This window comes from Myzus persicae, unplaced genomic scaffold (assembly GCF_001856785.1).
Source record: "Myzus persicae strain clone G006 unplaced genomic scaffold, MPER_G0061.0, whole genome shotgun sequence".
Lineage (NCBI taxonomy): Eukaryota > Metazoa > Arthropoda > Insecta > Hemiptera > Aphididae > Myzus > Myzus persicae.
Genome location: NW_019104082.1, coordinates 50686 through 65384, shown reverse-complemented (window position 1 = coordinate 65384; position 14699 = coordinate 50686). Strand labels below are relative to the sequence as shown.

Genomic DNA, 14699 nt, shown 5'->3' with positions numbered 1-14699 from the left:
AAGATCATATGCACAGATATAATAGGTTTGTTTAATAATACTTTGTGATTTACCTACGTTGCGATTAGAAACAGAGTCGTCGGACGTGTACAAAAAGCGATAAGGAGAGTGCTTTTTTTAATAATTCTTCCACCCCCTCGAAAACGGGAGTTATCTACATTATGAAATAGCATAAATACATAATATTATAATATACTTTAGACGACGAGAATGTGTGTTTACCGCCGAGACATTATTTTTCGGGGAGCCGTCTTGGCCCTGTAATCAAGACGATAATGTTTTAATAACAATCTTTCATACCGTATACCGCACACACTGCTGTATAGTTGTTACGAATTCCCGTCCGGTTAACTTAACGGTAATATTTATTAAAATATTCTAAAGTGTGTAATAAATGCGTTGACGTGTTTACTATAACGCTCTTACTTATCATATACCGAGTATTATTATGTATCGGTTTTTGAGTAGGTAATATTCTTCGGTGGTCGGTCATGTGTTATTTTTATCATACTGGTTTTCGAAATCGTCGCTCAGTAGATCAGATCCATCACTCTATATAGGTTTTCACGGAAATGACGTAGGTAGGCATACTCACAAGACATATATGGATGAATATACAATTTTATAAGACAATATTAATCGACCTTGTATAGTATATATTATTATATTATATGTAACTATGTAGTGTATAACAGCGACAGATGCGTTACACAGAGCCACACGAAAATAAAATAATTTATTACAATATGATTATCGTTACGCCACAACCCGAGTGCACCCATTCAAGTGATTTGAAAATAACTCTTTTTAAACTTTAGCCTTTAGAGTTCCAAAATGTATGACATATACCGCCTATATATATTTTATGAGCATACATATTATTGAGGAGATATAGGTATTATGTGTTATATAATATGTATAATACATTTTTAGGGTGATCTATAATTCTAATTATTAACTGGGTACACTAATTTTTACATCATATTTTATACTAATTTGGTTTTAATACTAGGGTATTTTTTTAAGAAATCCTTCGGTAGCGCCTACTTTCTGCATAGCCAGTGTAACTAGTATCAGAGTTCACATATTAAATTTTTCGCATAGGAAATTAAATAATATCACGCGTTTAGGGCATAAAAGCGATTTCAATGGTTTCGATTCTGCGACGATGTGTAACGGTCCGGAGAGTACAACACAACACATAGGTAAACCGGATGGATAATATAATATTATAATCGTTTTGGCAACGCTCAACAACAGGTTTTCTTTCGCGTAACGTGTAATAACCATGTTACCAAATATGAAATAATATCATAATGTATTATAAAACGCTCTATTTTCGCAATTAATCTGTGATTTGTTTTGTTTTGTGTGCACACTTTTAGCGTGCGGAGTGCGGCCTTTGGTGAGGAAAAGCGGTCGGATCGTCGGTGGAACGGGTTCGACATTCGGCGAATGGCCATGGCAAGTGTTGGTGAGGGAAGCTACATGGCTGGGGCTTTTCACCAAGAATAAATGTGGTGGCGTGTTGATCACTCAGCGACACGTCATAACTGCCGCCCACTGTCAACCCGGGTAAATATTATATTATATAATATTATGTTGAATTATAATACAGTATAATATTAACTAATAACTATATAGTCAAGACTTGCGAGAAACCTAGTATTGGAACCACATAATTACAAAAAGTTTTGGGAATGAAAATATTGACACTCCTGAACAAATTTTAGTATTAGATCTCTATTATATTTAATTTAATTAATGTAAAGAAATCGAAACAGGTACAGCGGAATGCGGATATCTGATGCACTGGTATTATAGTAAATATTTTCGGTATAACAAGTATACAAATTTAATTTCGTGTTATTGTTTTTTTCCCCATAAAAGTACAAATTTCAACAGCAAATATTAATTTGATTTATTTAGTTATTGTCCCAGAAGATGTAACTGGCCTAACTGAACTAATTAGGTGTTTATCATATGAAAACCACGCTTTGACAAAGATCCATTTTAATTATTGTTAAATACGTCCGAGGAGTTGCCCGGGAGAGTGGGGTGAGCTTTGGTTGATCGACTTCTAATATCGTTCCAAAAAATGTGTAGCACTTAAGTGAAAATATTACCAACACAGTTTTCAAAATGTCCAGTTCGACGCTCTAACCTTCATCGAATTTATAACTTCTAGCTTTGGCCAACTTTCAGTCTTCATCTTTTATTCGACTATTTTACACTTGTTATTGCTTATTTTGTGTGCTGCTTCCGTGTAATATTATGGATAAAATTGATTGAACTACTCGTATTTTAATTATTATAATCATCATTAGGTACCATTATCATCATCGTCATCATCGTCATCGTTATTATTATTATTATAATTGTTTAAAGTGTAACGTCGAACAATTTACGTTCTAACATACTTTTACTAGTTAACGTAATTATTTTTTCCAGTCGCGTGTTGAGATACGCTAGTTCGCTTTGAAAGTTAACGCGAACTAGGTCAGTGCCGAGAGGCTCTTCGCGGAAAGAGGTCGCGCACGACGCGCGCGATTGTCTTATCGTAAAAATGGGTATTGTACCTACCTAAATTGAAATCGATCGAACCAGACCTAAGAACTATGGCCAATGGGTGGACGCTAAATGATTTACTCTTACAATACTTCCGTATCGACCGTGATTTTATCCCTACTACTCGGCATGAACAGTTAACAAATAATATATTTAACTCCGAAAGTTTTAAAGTTAATATTAACAAAATATCATTTAAGCTATAATTTTCTAAGTAGATTAATATTTTTTTATAACCTACCTCCTAGGTCACACATAATGATCTTACATATTGTTATTTTTTAAACAGTAGTTAGTTATTTTATTCAAAATTAATCTTATGCATTATATATCTAAGCACAGTCTTTAAGAAATTATTCAAGTTTCAATATTTGAGTCAGCAAAATTCATAAATTCATAACTGTATATTTATTGGTTTTATTTTAATTTATTTTAACACCTTTGTATTTGGTGTTGGTATTCGGTGATGTATATGTATACTGCATGATTAACCAAAAATACTCATTTGACTTTTAATCAATATAAATTTAAAGTAACTTGTAGCCTGTAGGTAGCAACTTGTGGTAACTGCTGTTGGTGTTTGGGATACAACGAATTCATATAAAAATGTAATTTAAGCCCGTTGACAAAGTTTGGACATTTATTGTTACCACCTACTTCTAGTGTGATTTTAGATCTAAAAAATGTGTGTTAAAAATTCCCAAGAGGATAATAATTTGTTGGGTGGCTCTTGAAACACATTATAATAACGGTATAAACGAAAAATAAAATAAATTAATAAATATAGAAATTAAGTATCTCAAAATATGAGTCTTAATGTAGCGAATAACCAATAATGTCATCGATGATGAGATCACATCGATAAAAAGCCGTTATATGCAATGCGTCAACGTGTTTATGTACCAAAAATCGTCTACATAATATTGTATATTAATTATTACGTGGTAGCCAGTCAGAATAAACAAACTAAAAAGGTCAGCTATGTGTATTCATCAAATATATTAATGATATATTTTATTTTCTATGTAAAACGGTATAGTAGTTACTAGAAATCATTTTATAATGGCGTGAGTCACAACGGATCGGTCAGAATTCTACATTACACTAGATAAGAATTAAGGAACGTGTGTCATCGAATGAAACTTGTTTCACCATTTCATCAGTTAGAAAATTGACACAAATACGTAAATAATACTCGTACTTTTACGTTCAGAATTTCGGTATATTTTAGTATTTTACCTAACTAAATAGCTCGTAGGGTATATGTTAGGTTTATCCAGAGATGGCCAATATACATCACTTTGTGTACTTCGAAATTAAAATATTTAGCAATTTGCTACTGAAAATACAAATTACAAAATACATTGAATTTAAGAGAAAAATACAAAAAACAACATGTATTTGAAGAATACTGTAAAATACAAAATCCTTTTAAATTTTAAGTTTGTTAGGAAATTTTCGTTAAAAAAAAAATTCTATATGATATGATAAATGTATATTATATGTTTTAAAAAATGATTGTGCATCTATGTAATATATATTACCTAATCGTGATAAGCTTATAATTTTGAAAGTTAAATATGATATAGTCGCTAATTTAAAAAACATTGTTCTCGTTTAAAAATATGTGTTTTTAAACATTCTATCAGTCATCCTAGCCCGATTTAAAAATTGAATCATTCAAGTGAATGAATATGATACCTCTGCTGGCGCTCATAAACATATTTGTATTGACAGATGCAAAAGTGAAAAGAATCGGTGTGTACCCGAATATTTAAATATTTTATTTAAGGATATTAGTATACCTAAAAGCTCGTTATTATTTTGTAAGTGGGCCAAAATTCAAACGTGAGAATTGTATTATCTGTTATTATTAGTTTTGGATTTTGAGTATTTTCAAAATACAAATTACTTTAAAAAAATGTATTTCAAATACAAATACCTACTAATTTTTTTTACATCAGAAAATACAAAATAAAAAATGTATTTAAAATTACATTTAGTTCAAATACTGCCCATCCCCGGGTATATCCATCGACATTTTTCCAACCCAAAACGAACTTCAATTATTTTATATCGGTTATATTCAGAGTTCCTAATCTACTGTACTGGGCAGTAAATAAATATTCTATGGTCGTGACCGACATTCCAAAATGGAATAATGTAATCTTAATAATAAAATAATCAGACCCCAGTGTAAGTAGTATAGTTATTATTATATTATTGCAACGGAGCGCACGATAGCGGATTCACCATCACCATAATAAGTTTTCGCCTTTTCCGGTTGTCCGCAGATTTTTGGCGAATCTGGTGGCCGTTTTTGGCGAGTACGACATCAGTGGTGAGGTCGAGTCGAAGAGGAGCATCAGCAAAAACGTCAAACGCGTCATCGTCCATCGGCAATACGACGCGGCGACTTTCGAGAACGACATAGCCCTGCTGGAGCTCGAGTCCCCTGTCAGCTATGACCAACACATCGTGCCAATTTGTATGCCGGACGACGAGGATGACTTCACGGGACGCATGGCCGTGGTCACTGGATGGGGACGGTTGAAATACGGTGAGCGATTGTTTTGACGAGTGGTACACTTGTCGTCACTTTGAAATAAAATTTCACCCTTTCCCCTATTATATAATACAGTAAATCATTTGAAAAAGCGCTCAATATAGGTACTTACTTTAACTTTTCGATTTTTGTAAATTAATGAACTACAATAACTTAATAAGTATGATAAATACAGCTATCATGATTATCCAGAATGCACCACAAAAGGTATAATACTAGGTATAATATTAATTACCTAGACCATAATTATTAAATAAAAGTGTTTATTTTTAAATGAGTGAGATTGGTGATTTTTTCCTGTAGAGGCCTTGACATTACTTCAACAGTAACCGTTTTGTCCGTTGAACAATTTGATCCTTTTTTTTCAATTTTTTATTTAAAAATAATTTTAAATAAAAACGAGGACTGCAAAAATTATATTCAATAAGAGGATTCAAATTTAAAATTAGACGGAACTGTATTTTTTAATTTTGTGCACCTTTGTATTTATTTTTTTAATGATTCGCAACAAATTGAAAACTTAGTTATCATAATACGATGTAAGTTTAATTTATATTTTTTAAGTTATTGTCACTCTCATATAGTCATATCCTATATTTTTGTGAAGTGTTATAGTATTGAGCTGCAGTTGAGGCTATAGCTTTTAGAAGTGTTTATTGATGGGTTCGGTATAATTTTGTAGAGTGGTAGGAAAAAAACATATATATTATGCATACATAATACAATGCTCAAACCGCAATAAAATTATTTAATCAACAATAATTTAAAAACGAAAAAAAAATTATCTAATATTTATAAATAGGTACTAAAACATACTATAATATTGGACCTTTGGCTAGTGAGTTATGGAATACTGGAATTATTATCTATATCTAAATTAATCAATTATACAGTAGGCAATAGGTATAATCAAATGCTATTAAATTTTTATTCATACCTATTGAGATCATTTTCACGTTACAGTTTTATCTAAACGTTTAACGCGTATGGTTGTGCCTCGACTTTCAGCAAATAAAATAACCGATCTTTCTGTCAAAAATCAATCGATTTTGACGTCCGAGAACGAATCGCATATTATTAACTAATTATATAGGTAGCTACTAGGTATAATATAATGTATATATTCGACGGAAAAGGTTTGATTCGATTGCAAAACCAATTTTCAAATTATTTCGATAATCTACGCTCCCGTCAATCGATACCGCACTGCGCAGACTATCGGATTCACCACGACTAATAATCATATACATTTGCATAACATAATAAAACATGTTCTACAATCCTTCGTAAATTGCTCGTTCTTAAAATATGAAAACCTAAAAGCATTTTTCATCGATTTAAAATTAAGTGGAAATTGTATAATATTTCCATACTTTCCTACCTTATAGATATAGCTCTGTACATTAGCTGTGCATTAGAACAAATATGGAAAGAGAAAGGAGGGGGGGGGAGAATATGACCAGGGATTTTTTTAAATTTTGAATATGCTACTTGTAGACCTATGCTATCATTGTAAGCTTCTAAGTAAGTATAAATCTGGTATTTTTAATCATTATATTATTTTAACATAAATAACTAGAGAAAGTTACTAGGTATCTACATACTGGACTAAGTAATCAGCGAGGAGCATGAGTCACTATTTTTAGCAAGTAAATACCGATTCGTCTGTCCATAATAATAAACTTAAAGTGAACTTTAAAAAAAATACAATACTTCATTCTAACAATCCATCAAATTTGTTGGTAAATTATTTGACATAATTTGAAAAATTTCAAAATTTGTTCGACTTCGTTTTCATCAATTTTAATTTTTGCACTGCAAAGTTTAAATTGCTAGAGCAACTGTTAGCAACAGCCAACAGCTAATGACATATTTTTAGGCTTAGATACCTAGGTAACATGTTTCATCTGTGTGTTGGTCATTGTTGAACAACTTTCAAATTTGTGCATTTTCATAAACAATTGCTCATCTGGCGTGAATTCAGCAGTTCAAATTACACATTTCAATGACAATAAAAAAGTTAGAAAAATGTACTTTAAAAATAAAAATATTATTTAACGTCTTATTGAATTTTAGTTTTAAAAACCGATAGTCAGCAGATATAAGTTAGGTCATGAGTCATGACTCATGACTTATGAGTAAAATATTATATACAATTATAGTTAAGCTAGAATACCATGAAAGTTAAGATCTAAGTCTGTGAATATATTTATGACCGCAGTATTGTCACAGTGTAATACTATGTTTATTTTCAAACAGGAGGTGGAGTTCCAAGCATCCTGCAAGAAGTGCAAGTTCCTATAATTGAAAACCAAGTGTGCCAGGACATGTTCGAGACAGCAGGACATACGAAGTCTATACTTAGCAGCTTCTTGTGCGCCGGTTACGCCAACGGACAGAGGGATTCTTGCGAGGTATGTTCAGTTCAAATCTTTATAATCTTAAAGTAGACTTGGAATCTAAAATACTGAAAAAATTTAGTAGGTACCTGGTACCTTCACTTGAATTTTCAAATTGTTACTTTGAAAGTAATTATCAATTCTTTGTGTAATATCGGAAATGGAAAAATGTCATAATGTCATTCAAATTGTATATAAAATGCGACTGTATGATTATAAATGTACATAATATGTGTTTTACTTTTACCCAAGAAACAATAGACTTAGAATCGCTTCCAACATATGTTACAAACAATGGTTGTAAAGTGTACTTTGAAAATTTATATTTAAATATTACTCAAATACTTTTCAATTGTAAAAATATTTCAATTTAAAAATTGTATTATTGGCCCATTAGGTACCGACCTATAGTATAATATTATTTCATACTATTATTTTTTAACAATTCATTGTTCCATTTAAGTGACAGTATTTGTTTAAAATGTTCATCTGTCATCTGTATACAAGCATTTACAATATATTATAATGAATGATTCTTTCGGAATTACATTTTTTTCGTTTTAACGTTTTGATGAAGACACATTGTAACACTATCATTTTATATTCAAATGAACTTCGAAATCACTCTAATCGTTGCACAAAATAAATAATAATACTATTTAATTAGGTACTTGACGCTATAATTATATAGATATTTGAATGCTTTTACTAGATATTTACTCAAACACTTAACAACCGTCTACTTATTTGCACATGATTACATGAACGAGAATTAATATCCCTCATCATAATAATACAGACGAAGCTATATTATAATGTATAGGACGGACTCAATCCCATAACCATGATACATAATCGTTGTTATTCTGATCGATCTTGGAGCTAATTTTTGTGTGTTTTTGCGTTTTTTCTCGTCACAGGGCGACAGTGGCGGGCCTCTGATGATCGAAAAGGACAACGGCCGATGGACACTGATAGGCACAGTGTCACATGGCATCAAATGTGCCGCGCCGTATCTGCCGGGAGTCTACATGAGGACCACGTACTACAAACCGTGGCTGCAGACAATCACGGGCGTACAGTAGACACATCGCCGACGAATCGTCAACACTATTATCGTTATTGTTGTTTGTTGTTGTTGTTGTTGTTGTTGTTGTTGATGTTGTTGTTGTTATGATTTTGTGGTCGTACCGTTATACGGTAGAATATAATATTATGTAGAATAAAATATATATCCCGGACCCCTCCCCATATGTCAGCAGTCAGCACATCACCACGTATCATCACACATCGTATTATAATCTTATAATAATAATATTGGTGATCAATTAATATGGAGATTTATATCTCGCCCACCGTGCGTGCACACATTATACATTCAATGTTGACCAAGTTACCTTCTAAACATAGGCTAGGATCAGGTTACTCTGTACAAGTGTACACTAGGAAAAAAGTTACTACAAAATTAATTATTACTAAATACTGATAGGCAACTATATTTACTCAATGAAATTATTAGGCTAGACACTTTAACAATGAAAAGGAATACTTTACAAAACGAGTTAAACAATTTATAACTACACGCTTCAATTTGTTTCTTAGTTTAACATTAATAAAACATTTAAACTTAAAAACAAAGATATTTTCAACATTATAATTAACATTTATTTATTTTTATTTTTAAAATGTATATTCAAAATTCGTATCACTTAAAATAATTTTTTAAAAACAAATAAAAACAGAGCAATTAATGAACTTGAATACCATGTTTACCGACTGTAATTGAAAATGATAATGTTTTTATAATATTTTAAAAATATTATAGTTTTCTTAATCATTTTCTGCCTTTTCTCATATAATATGCTAATAATATTTAAAATGTAATATTTATTTTGTGTGTTTTCAAACGGTATATCAACAGTACTATCAATACGCATTACTCAGAACTACTTTTAAAAATTGATTTCATTACAATAAATCGAGCATATTCCTCGTTTCAAATTGTTACTAAAGTAGATTCTGTTCTGTTATACAAAAAACAATATTTTCTTTAAATCTAGTAGATAACGAGTAATTTAAGTTTAATGTCACAACTCAATGCTGAATCTATAATTTGTATGTATGTATGTATATATGTATGTGTATGTGTATGTGTATGTGTATGTGTATGTGTATGTGTATGTGCATGTGTATGTGTATGTGTATGTGTATGTGTATGTGCATGTGTATGTGTGTATGTATGTGTGTGTGGGAGTATAGGTGTAGAGACTCCTCCGGTGACCACATAAGGCCTATGATGCAGTGAAGTGTGCAGCGTGTGTATATAGATAGAGGGACTTTCGTGAAAAATGTCGTCGCCCTTCGACCACAAGGAACCAGCTGAGGAAAACTAACCTGATGGGAGGGTATGTGGAAACAGAATGAAAATGAAAAATACAGACGCTTTGCTGATAGTAATAGTTTGTTTGTATCTTAAATATACGAGGTTGCAATATCATAACAACTGACAAATGTCTCTATTTTACCCCTCCGACGATTTGTACTATTATTCTCATCGTTTCGATTATTTTCGATGATTTCCCACTAGTGCATGACGTGATAATCGTATCAAAGACGAGTATGTAAACATTATACCCGTTCAAATAAAACATTATCATAGTAATCAGAATATAATTTTCGCCATAATTTATCACTGTAAATTATTATTTATTTGTTTATTTATTTATACATATTTATATATTATATATATAATTTTTTCTTATGCAAATGTACATTATATTTTCATTTCTGTAACGTTATACTATATATATATATTTGTATCTTTCCTTTCTACTATATTTTTTATATTTATAAGATTTATGTACATTGCTGTTTTTATTCTTATTTTTCTTATATTATTATAATTATAATTATTATTATTATTATTATTATTATTATTATTTTTGTACTATTTTATCATTTGGATACAACATAACTATATATTACTATTAATATGACGTGTTATATACTATATATACTAGAGATAATGTTATTATATACGCATAATAGCGCACGTACATTTTATATTATAATAATTTATTACGTCGATCAACGACTTTTTTTAATACATAATATAAGAATTTTTTTTAATTAAACATTTAAAAAACACAAAAAAATGTATGGCGTTTTATATTTTAATAGGTATACCTACTATTATTATGATGCAGAGATTGAATTGAAAAAAAAGAATTAATAGTTATTAGCAATATCCAAAAACTGTGTTCCTGTTATGAATTGCCTTGTTGTAATTTGTGACAAATGCATGTTCTACAGCTATTTCTATATTACAATATAAGTTCTGAAAAAAAATTTCAGCTGTTATTGTGCATTTGGCCTCAATCGAAACATAAACACATAATTCCTAATCGTCTTGGTAACCTGGCTTGGTTCGATGTCACTTACATTATTGCAAACAAACTTTTCACTCAATTTTTGCTCATTGACGGTTTCATAATTACATACATTTGTATAACAATTATCGTCTTTACGGTTGTTTTTCTTAAAATGGAGGGCGAAAGTGACAGTAATGTTGACGGTGTTGATGCAGTACCACAACAGGAGCTGGTCGAGGTGTTGGCAGTGCCGTCGGTGGAAACGGCTGTTACCACAGTTACCGATGTTCGGCTGGATTCGGGAGGGGATGACAATCTGCCCACGACAGTGGCTGACGTTGAATCCGAAAACATGGATAAGCGCATCCGTCGCAGCCGTAGCCGACGCAGCCTTAGCCGACGCAGCCGCAGCCGTCGCAGCCTTAGCCGTCGCAGCCTTAGCCGTCGCAGCCTTAGCCGACGCAGTCGCAGCCGACGCAGCCGCAGCCGTCGTAGCCGCAGCCGTCGTAGCCGCAGCCGTCGTAGCAGAAGCAGAAGCGATGACAGCGACTTCTCCGTGCATATCGCCGAAGACGAGATCCTTGCCGAGCTGGCGGCCAGTACCAGTCGTGGTGGCCAGAAGGCGGCTCGCGGCGGACGCAAGGTGAGGAAGGCGGCACTCGCCCGTGGTCGCCGTGATGAAAAGGCCACCCGTGGCCAGAAGTCAAACAGAAGCCGCAAAGGCAGGAAGAAGACCCAAAGTGCACCTGCGCGGTCGATATGGAGCGGCCGTTTGCGTTCAAGCAAAACTAACAAGAGATCGAAGGCAAAGTAAAATGTGCCACATAAAGATGCTTGTAACATAATATTATGATACGTCAATAATAATTTATACTCGTTCAAATATATTCGTAACCTTTTATACAAAATAAAACTTGGGTTGAAATATCCCCGATTATATAATCATATTAATATTAATATATATTCCTAGATCTGATGTTGAGTTCTAACTTTCTAAGTTTTCAGTCAATAGTAATCGATAGAAGTTTTTCATTGTGCAATTTCAACTTAAAGTAGGCAAAGCGAAAATAATACATACATTTAATCATATAACCTTATAGTTATAATAGCTTATGATATAATTTGTTAATGATTTGTTTATACCTATATGTCCAAAGTTTGTGTTAAATTGTATTTAAAATAAGACGATTTTGTTTTATAATACCATCGTTAATGTACCTACCTATGTCTTATAGATTTATAAAATAATTTGTAAGACACTAAGAATGGTAACATTCATAAAATGTTTAATCAAAATGCATTGCTAAAATATGTGTTCAACAACAAAACAGCAAGTTAATTAATTTTACAAAAACTTAAACATTTTCGACTTAGAACAACTATGATACTTCTATTATATTTAAAACTTTATTATATTACGATTTACACTTAATTATTTTAATTATCACTTATAAGTATCGTAATTGATCATTGTAGGTAGTACAACAAGTTCCCTACTAAGTTCCCAGTTTTATGGTTTAGATTTCATCATTTCAAGAGGTAGGTACAAGAATCTTAATTGTATAAAATTCTGAAACATTATTATTGATAAAACACATTATTTTAAATTATTTAATTACTATAAGTAGTATGGTACCCAAATGGTAAATACTCTATTTTGTAATACTAATATACTTTACAAGTCTGATGATATTCATAAGCATAACTTGGTGCTTTCGGGAAAATATGAAGGAATAAAAATGTTATGATTTAATATTTAATAGGTAACTATTTTTATTCAACATCGCGACATAGATTTGTTATTTGTTTTTGGCGACAAGTACCATATATAAAATTCATAACTCATAATAATCTTTATAACCACCACGATGTAGAGAAGATAAACAGAACATCTTCCTATACATTGTGGCTATAACATATTAATAATAATTTACAGTTTTAATATTACAGTAAATTGACATATCATTAATTTTAAATAATTTACTTTATTGATATGATTTCGTGTAGGTTAATGGTTTATATAAGTGTACTTCTTATTCAAATTAAATTAAACAACAAAATATTTAAGGTTATAAAGGTCATATATTATAATATTATATTTTTTTTATCTATGGTAGATATTATATACAATATACACATTATAAAAGTTCATAAGTAGATTGATCTAATATAAATATTTCAAAATTGTATCACTCTTTTGAACTCACAAAAGTACATCATGATAGTCAAACAGTATTCAAAATGAAATAACTTTAAAATTAATTAGTCAATCCTTCGCGTTTAAATGTTTTCTTGAATTTAGTTTTGTATTCTACTAAATGTCTTAATTGCATTGTCTATTTATTTGGTAATTGTATGTATTGTATACAACGTTTGTATGTATATTTTATACATATTTTTTACTGTATGAATTGTGTTTACATATTACTGAAAACTTAATTCCAATGTTGGTCAATACGTAACATATTTCTAGTTGTGTGGTAGACGTTTGTAAGATATAGGAACAAATATATTTGTAAAAGAGCTAGAAGGTAACAACATAAAGAGATTTTAATTTTAAAAATATAGAACTATGTTATTTTTAAGTATCTGTGAATACAAACCTACTTATTTTCAAATTGTATGATATATAATAAGTAACCTTTACTTAATCATAATTATTTTAAATTAAACATTGTTTTTTGAAAAAATAATTTTATCGAACTAATGCATTTGCCAAGGAAGTTATTTTTGGACGTCTGAAAATGAAATTTGCTGTCTAGCTATGGTATGCCTACATCATTATGTGCATGATGTGATTTACATTTGAATATATGCAAGGTGTTTATAAAATGTATCAAAACTTTAGTGTCGAAATAAATATGAAAATACTGAAGTGCTGTTGCACAACTCAATTTAAACTATTCACCTGATGATTATTCGTGTATAATATGAAAAGCGTGCAAAATGTGTTTCCATATTAAACATATTATAATATATTAAGATACAATATGGCAATATAGGAAAAATTATATGTGGCCAGGTATACATATAGAGAAAACCATAGTATAAAATGTTTATCATTTATAACTATACGAGTGTCATGGCGCCTTAACATAACATATCAAATGTTAAGAACATAATACTATACATGGAAACACTTTGTACCATTTAGTTTGATTTTTTTGTATACTAGTTTGCTTACATTTTTGTATTCAACTTTAGCTCTTATTTTAAGACTTAGGTAAAGTAAGAATCAAGAGTCCACAGCTACAGAAAATGCAAAACATAAAGCAGCTTGGGATCGTATCAAAATTACAAAATAATTAAGTAGAAATATTAAAGTTCGACAATTTTTAAACTAGATATGAATGACTCGTAATAAAAAGGTTCTATAAGTAAAAAAAATATATGAAAAAGGTATAGTTGTAATGATCAGAGTTTTTGCTCAGTTATAGTCTTTTGATTTTTTATACATTTATCGGATTAAACTGTTAACAAGTACACTTGCTGTTCAATTCGCATGAGTCATGACTGAATCCTTTAAATATTTTTAATAATATTTTTGACCTAAAAAAATCGATACTAGGAAACATTTGAATACCTTCGTTCTTAATATGTACAAACGAGAGTTAAAATTGGTGCCTGACATAATTATAGTTTAAACACAGATTTGTATAGTAGCGTTAAAGTATGAAATTGTACTATAATAATAGTTATTGTGTGTTTTATAATTGTAATTAGGTACTTTAAACACTAAATAATTTTAGATAATAAACCATATAATTTATAATTTAATGAAATATTTTATACACT

General features: G+C 30.7%; 2 protein-coding genes across 2 annotated transcripts in view; both read left to right on the top strand.

The window, feature by feature from the left end:
• Positions 1-10198, top strand: part of LOC111038482 (mucin-5AC) — a 43841-nt gene extending 33643 nt beyond the window's left edge. Inside the window, exons 4-7 of the mRNA XM_022321608.1 lie at positions 1386-1575; positions 4863-5128; positions 7394-7548; positions 8454-10198. Coding sequence (XP_022177300.1) covers positions 1386-1575; positions 4863-5128; positions 7394-7548; positions 8454-8618 — 776 coding nt within the window. The 3' untranslated portion in view covers positions 8619-10198. The remainder of the gene's footprint in view (positions 1-1385; positions 1576-4862; positions 5129-7393; positions 7549-8453) is intronic.
• Positions 10199-11076: 878 nt separating this feature from the next.
• Positions 11077-11718, top strand: LOC111038480 (uncharacterized protein DDB_G0287625-like). Its single transcript, XM_022321606.1, has one exon. It carries the CDS (start codon positions 11077-11079, stop codon positions 11716-11718), a length of 642 nt encoding a protein of 213 aa, XP_022177298.1.
• The last annotated feature ends 2981 nt before the right edge of the window (positions 11719-14699 follow it).

Excerpts from the sequence above, each read along its gene's own strand:
- LOC111038480 (XM_022321606.1), top strand. The coding sequence starts at position 11,077 with ATGGAGGGCGAAAGTGACAGTAATGTTGACGGTGTTGATGCAGTACCA.